This window comes from Clupea harengus, chromosome 8 (assembly GCF_900700415.2).
Source record: "Clupea harengus chromosome 8, Ch_v2.0.2, whole genome shotgun sequence".
NCBI classification, from domain to species: Eukaryota; Metazoa; Chordata; class Actinopteri; order Clupeiformes; family Clupeidae; genus Clupea; species Clupea harengus.
In genome coordinates, this window is record NC_045159.1 from 6,376,048 (window position 1) to 6,383,036 (window position 6,989).

The following is a 6,989-nucleotide window of genomic DNA, read 5'->3' on the forward strand; positions in this document are numbered from 1 at the left end:
GAGAAGGAGTGTTTATAGAATGTGTAGCTCCTGGCTGAGGCTGATGGGACAGGGTGGCGCTGATCTAGACTGGGTTGGGCTTTGGGTTCTGGGCTGAGCAGGTCTCTTAGCTGCCTGCGTATCGCCTTCTGGTTATCTTAGCGGTTACATAATTGCTCAGCAGGGGAGAGGAACAGAGATCGCTGTGACTAGTGACCACTGCACCATCAATCCCACAATCCCTGTGGCTCTAGATGGCCACTCTTTCTCGCGCGCACGCACGCACACACACACACACTCTTATGCACAAACAAGCAAGTAGTCTTTGTAGACACGCACTAGTATCTATTGGGGGGCTTCACACTCATGGATGCTCATTTCCAGAGAGGGTGATTCAGGTCACATCAGGGCTAGATCCACACCAGAGGAAGCCTCCATCTGCTAGCTGGGAGTATTACATGCAGCACACACACACACACATAGCACACACACACACACACACACACACACACATAGCACACACAAATACAAATACAAACACACACACACGAATATGACCACACACACATTAATATTAACACACATGTACAAACACACACATCGCATACTAATACAGACACACGCACACACACACACACACACAAAGCACACACTAATCCAAACAAGCATGCACACACATCTGTGCAAATCTCCCTCTTTGCTCTACTCTATAATGACATCACCCTAGTTGAGTCACCAACCCCAAAACATGAAGTCACACACACACACACAACCACTAATTGCTACTGAGTACCCTGAAGGAGAAGGGGGGAAGGGAAGTTAACTAGAAACACTGCTACATGTGGGGGTATAACTAGGGATGCTCGTGCAAGTGTGTGTATAATATGTAGGTCGTTTGTGTGTGTGTGTGTGGTGACCGTGCCTTGAGCATGTATGACCTCTGCATGCATGTTGAGATATGTTAACGCCAGAGAGAAACTAAGAGAGGTGGATGGAGAAGAAAAATAGAGATGGCGTCAAAAAAAATGAATCCGTCCTCCCCCGTCTGCATAGTGCGTGTGTTTGTGTGTGTGTGCATCCCTGTGTGGTGCGGTGTGGTGCGGTCTGTGGAAACGCTCGCACACAGAGAGAAGTCATCTTGCCTGGCTTTGCCGGCACGGACTGAGTGTGACACAGAGCCAGTGGTGCGGTCGCTCACGTTTCAGATTTTATTGGTTAAATAGCAAACAGGACAACACTGAGCGATATACACACACTCACACACACACACACAAAATAATCTTCATCTAAGCGCATGGATATGGAAGATGAGTGATTGACAAAGGGACTAATAACCACCCAACCCTGATGTCCTCAGCACACACACACACACACACACAAATATACTCTCAATCTTACAGAAACACACATCCTTATTATCACTCTCTCTCCCAGACTCCCCCCCGCACACACATACCCCCCCAAAAACACATACTGTCTTCCTCTTTCTGTCTCCCTCTCACGCAGTCTCACACACAAACACACAAACACACACACACACACACACACACACACACACACCTGACCCAGTGTTCCCACAGTTCAAAGCCTTCACAAAAGTCTTACCCAGAGGTCACTCTCTACCAAGTGACTGCCGCACGTTCATGCACTCTCACGGTCCGCCAAGATCTTCCCACAATCCTCTCTGAGTCCCTATGTATGCGTTAATAATCCACAAAGCAGGCACTGTGAGGTTGAGCACAGTGAACAGAACACAGGCAATGGACGGCGTGGCGGGTTGAAGTGTCTGTCTGATTGTATGGCGTGCTAGCTGCTACATACATTCAGATATAGCGTGGCGTTTCCTGGTCATGTTATGATGTACTCTGGGGCTTCGTGCTCATTTAAAATGTACCGCAAGACTTCCTGGTTTGGCATCTTGTGTCGGAAGAGGTGCTGCCTCTCTCCAGGCCTCTCCAAAACAAACTAACAAATAAACAACAACAGGGCGAGTACTGATCCACGAAAAGAGCCGAAAGAAAGGAAGAAGAATAAGAACAAAAAAGACAAGATGTTATAGAAAAAGAGAGTAACAAAGGCTACAAACGCTTTCACAGTTTCTTGGATTAAAAAACAGTGTTGCTATGGCAGAGTGTAGTTTTAAAAAGCACCCTTCTGTGAGCGCACGGCCAGAAGCTGCCCGCGGGTGCCAACCTGGGCATGAGGGCAGTGGCAGGGTTTGCACTTCCTGACGGAGGTGGTGGTTCAGTGGGTGGTGCCACCCAGGTACTGAGGAGGGCTGACAGGACAGACACACACACCAGGTGGTGCTCCTCCAGAGGTGTGTGTGTGTGTGTGTGTGTGTCAGGTACCCAGATGTTGACAGGGTTGCTGGGTGCTTGGACACAAGCTGAGCAGTTGTCTGGTGTCCACAATGGCAGGTGAGCTCCTTCCTCAGGTGTGTGTAAGGTGCCCTCTTGAGAGTGTCTGTGGAATCACGTCCCAGGTGACAGGTGTTGTGCTTCGGCCTCCGTGTTCCCATTGTAGGGTAGCTTAAACAAAGTGTGACTGTGTGTGTGTGTGTGTGTGTGTGTGTGTGTGTGTGTGTGTGTGTGTGTCAGTAACACACGAGAGTCTGTGTGTGTGTGTGTGTGTGTGTGTGTTGTGTCAGAGTGTGTGCGTCTCTGTAAACTCAGAGTCAGTCTGTCAGTGGCGATTAACGGCAGCCTTAACGTCAGTAGTTATTATCACCAGAGAAAAAAAACAATTCTGTCCTGCATAAAATTAATCCTGATGTTCCAGTGATAGACGGACAAAGAGACCAGGCAGTGGTCAACACCATCGAGGCCCAGAGTGCAGCTGACTAGATTCATGCCAGATCCAATCCAGATGCTGCTTGGGAAGTGTCTGTTGAGCAATAAACTGCAAGTGGTGTGTCTGTGAGTTTGATAAAAATACACAAACGAATGTAAACAAAAGAAAGTCCGGAGAGCACGTCGTCTGATCGAAACGTTTGAGTGAAAGAAAACAAACCCAGTCCGGAGAGGTCAGGTTGCGTTGGGTTTATTTCCTGACGGCTGCGTGGCCTCCGCGGCGGACAGGAACTTTAGAGACGGGGATCTTGGTGCGCGGGGCGTCCCCTTTGCCCTGTAGCGAGTGGTAGGTGGGCGCTGCGTGGGTGTCACGCTTGATTGGGATACCAGATCGGGGGATACCAGATGGTACTCCTATTTTTGAAGAGAGGCGAGCAGCAGACGCTCCGGGCGGAGAGGGCGTTCGAGCGTGGTCTTCGTCGAAACCGAGAGGGGAGGTCGGCGGTGACGCAGCGGGGGACTGGCCGGCGAATCCACTGAGGGTGTCTCGGCTTCCCATGTGGGAGAGAGGGTGTAGCATGTCCTCCTGAGATCCAACAGGGGTGGGGGTCCCCCAGGATGCGGCTGCGTCGTCCCCGTTGGAGTGCGCCTCGCGCCCGGACGCCTGCTGCCCCCTTGCTACCGCCGGTCTGCCCCCTCCACTCACGGGGATCTTGCTCAGGATGGCGTGCTTCACCGCTGGGCTGCGCTTGTCCCCACGTGCCCCCTGTGCGCCACCACCAGGGGGAGCAACCTCCGGAGCGCCCCGCTGGCCAGGCGCCTCTCTCGCCTCCAGGGCCCCTGGGCTGGCCAGGTCCTCTCCACCGTCCACACGCGCCTCCCCCTCAGGGGGAGAGGAGGCTGCAGGCTGGGCCCTCCCCACCGAGGAGCTCAGGGAGGGGGCAGAGGGGGGCTGGGACAGGGCAGCTGCAGGCTTGAAGGTGGGCAGGGGGGCTGCAGCAGGAGCAGCAGGAGGTGGAGAGAAAGGAGGCAGGGGAGAGGGGGGAGAGACCGGGGAGGCAATCGGCGGAGGCCTGGAGGAGGGAGCTGGGGCTGGAGTTGTGGTAGAAGGTTCCGGAAATGCAGGTTTTGGGGCAGCAGAGAGAGGCTGTGGGGGGGTGAGAGCTGGGGGAGCGGTGTAAGATGGTGGAGGTTTGTAAGCAGCAGGGGCAAGTGGGGCAGGAGTGGCAGCATGGGTATAATGGACAGGGGCAGGAAAGGTGACAGGGGCTTTGGCGGCGGGAGCTGGTTCCACGACTGTCGCTATGGCAGCACTAGGGAAAGATGTGGTGGGGTCAGAGAAGGTGGAGACGGGGGCAGATTTGGTCGTCGGAGTGGGAGGTTTGGCATCGAAGCCCGAAGCAGGTTTGGTGGGTGGCGACGTCCGGACCCGGTGGCAGGACAATCCAAAAGTCGTGACGATCTTCGGAGGAGGCTTCCCGGATGTTGTGGTTAGTTTGGCTCCGCTCATCTGGCTAGAGATGAACTTAGCGGCAGGGGCGGCAGGGGCGGCAGGGGCGGCAGGAGCGGCAGGGGTGGCAAGGGCGGCAGGGGTGGCAGGGGCTGCAGGGGTGGCAGGGGCGGCAGAGGGAGTTGGTTTGGGGCCAGTGGCTGCCATAGCAGATGGTTTGGGTGCAGCAGGCATGGGGGTGGGCGAAGGAACGGGGGCAGGGGCAGGTTTAGGCTCAGACTTAGAGATCTGGGGAGACGCTGAGAGGGAAGAGTGCGACAGAACAGGAGAGGGAACTGGAAGGGGTTTCACATCTGTAGAAGCTGGATGTGATGCTGTGGGTGTCGGAGAGACGGGTTTGGCTGCTAGGGGGCTGGAAGCATGCCAGGTGGTGGCAGGAGTGGTGATGGGTTTAGCTGTAGTCAGAGGGGTACGGGTAGGGGTAGGGGTAGGGGTAACAGGGGCAGGAGAGGGGGAAAGTTTGCCCGACGGGGTCGCCGAGGACGACAGGCTCTTCTCCCCACTGTCCGTGTCATCGGATTGGTCCTTGGCGGCCGCGGCAGAGGCTCCGACGCGGCTGCTGGCTTTGGCCCACTCAGCCTCCACGTCCGCCACGATGTCACCACAGCCCGTCAGCGAGTCGAAGCTCAGGATGGATGAGATGTCGCCCAGCAGTGTGCTCAGCCGGTCCGAGGTGGGCTCCGCCACGGAGGTGTTGGGGTTCAGCTGGGACGCCCCCCACACTGCAGCTGGCTTGGGGGTGTTGGGTTGTGAAGCCGGCACTTGCGACTGCACTGTTGACTCGGTCAGGTCGTGCTCACCCTCGGCCCGCGGCGCAGGTCGCGGGGTCAGCGTCAGGTGCTCCTTGATGATCTCCACGCTGTTGGAGCGGGAGGCCGTCAGCGGTGGCCCAGCCCCCTCGTCCGTCTCATCATCATGGCGACGCCAGCGCATGCTGCCAAACAGACTCCGCAGGCCCTTGCGCTGGCGTTCGCCGCGGTGAGCCTCCGTGTGCACCTGCCGGTCCCCCTCAGCGCCGGCCCCTCCCCCCCTCCGGTTTCGCCGTAGCAACGACAGAAAGCTCAGAGACTTAACTGAGGTGATGGAGGAGATGGAGGGCCTGGTGGGGGATGAGGCCAGGTCCGGCTTCGGCTCCTCTGCCGACGGCTGCTGCTCATTCTGGGCTGGCTCGTACGGGTCGCTCCCCTCCTGCTGGGGCTGCTGTGGGGATGCGGTGGGCTCCGACACAGTTGCCACCTCGGGAGCATCCTGCGTTGCCGTGGTGCTCTCCGACAGCCCTTCCAGGGTCTTGCTCCGTGACACGGGGGATTTTGGATCCCCCTCCCCTTTGCCGCGCCTGGTGAAGATGCTGGCGACGCCGCTGCCTGGCTTGCCTTTGCCAAACAGCTTGAAGGCCTTTCTGATTTTGCCCGGAGCTTGAGGGTCGCTCGGTGGCGTCTCGCAGCTCTCCGACTGGGCATCCATGTTGTGCAAACTGCTTCTCTCTCCTCCTTCTCTCTCTCTCTCTCTCTCTCTCTCTCTCTCCCTCTCTCTCTTTCTCTCTCTCTTTCTCTCTCACTCTCTTTCTCTCTTTCTTTTCTTTTCTCTCTGTTGCTACCTCTATTCACAAGCACCCGCAGTTATTCAGTCTCAGTAGCTCTCGTCCCCCCCCTCTCCCCCACGCCCATGCAAGAAGCTTTATTCTCTTACCGTGCTCTCTCTCTCTCCCCCCCTCTCCCTCGCGCTCTCTCGCTCTCTCTCTCCTTCTCTTTCTCCTTCGCTGCAGAATGGCGTATGAATGTGTTTCTCTCCCAGCTCTCATTACCTCCCTCTCTGTCTCTTTGACACACACGCTCCCTCTCTCTCTCCCTCTCTCTCGCTCTCTCCTTTTCTCTCGGTTCCTCCCTCCTTTGCCTCCGCCCTCTCTCTGCCTCTTTCTCTGTGGCTGCTCCCGCTGGTCGCCATGGCAACTGAGGGTCTAAGCAGCTTTCGTCAGCAGCGGAGCGGAGCCAGGGGCTGTCATCATCCAGCCCAGACCCACTGCTCTCTCTCCCTCACTCTCTCTCTCTCTCTCTCTCTCTCTCTCCAGTCTTTCTCTCTCTCCCTCACTCTCTCTCTCCTTCTCTTTCTCCCTCTCTCTCCCTCTCTCCAGTCTTCCTCTCTCTTCCTCTCTTTCTCTCTCTCTTCCTCCAGTCTCTCTCACCCTCTCTTTCTCTGTCATTCTCTGTCTCACTCCATCTGTCTGTCTCTCTGTCTGTCTCTCTGCCTCCCACCTGCTCTTTCTTTCTTTATCTCGCTCTCTCTCTGTCTCTCTCTCCTTTCTCCATCCCTTACTCTCTCAACCATTTGTATTTCTGCCCATCTCTTGCTCCAGTTTTCTTAGTCTTCCAGTCTATCTCTTTCTACTCATTTCACCTCAGACTAGGCGGTCCTTTCTATTAATGTAGTTCTTAGACATCTCCCAGGTTTGCTTTCAGTGTGGACAGCTTGTCAGGCTGACTGTGTGTCTGCCTCAATTGGGTAACAAAGTAGTGAGCACACACAAACGTGCACGGAGACACACACACACACACACACACACAAACAAAGCAGTGAACTCCTGCTCTCCTGCTGTCAAATCCCACCCTATGTTCATTTCCAAACAAGCCAGTCAAAAACATCAATTTAATTGAAGGCCAGATGCCACAGATTCCCTTCCGACCGCCTTAGCCCCCTGGAACAGGATATGG

At 55.6% G+C, this 6,989-nt stretch overlaps 1 protein-coding gene across 1 annotated transcript; it reads right to left on the reverse strand.

The window, feature by feature from the left end:
• Positions 1-1,474: 1,474 nt before the first annotated feature.
• On the reverse strand, positions 1,475-6,308 carry si:ch211-244c8.4 (APC membrane recruitment protein 2). The gene has a single exon (XM_042708432.1). It carries the CDS (start codon positions 5,743-5,745, stop codon positions 3,022-3,024), a length of 2,724 nt encoding a protein of 907 aa, XP_042564366.1. The 5' UTR covers positions 5,746-6,308; the 3' UTR covers positions 1,475-3,021.
• Positions 6,309-6,989: the final 681 nt, after the last annotated feature.

Bases quoted from the DNA above. Each gene is read 5' to 3' on its own strand.
- si:ch211-244c8.4 (XM_042708432.1), bottom strand. From the start codon at position 5,745: ATGGATGCCCAGTCGGAGAGCTGCGAGACGCCACCGAGCGACCCTCAA.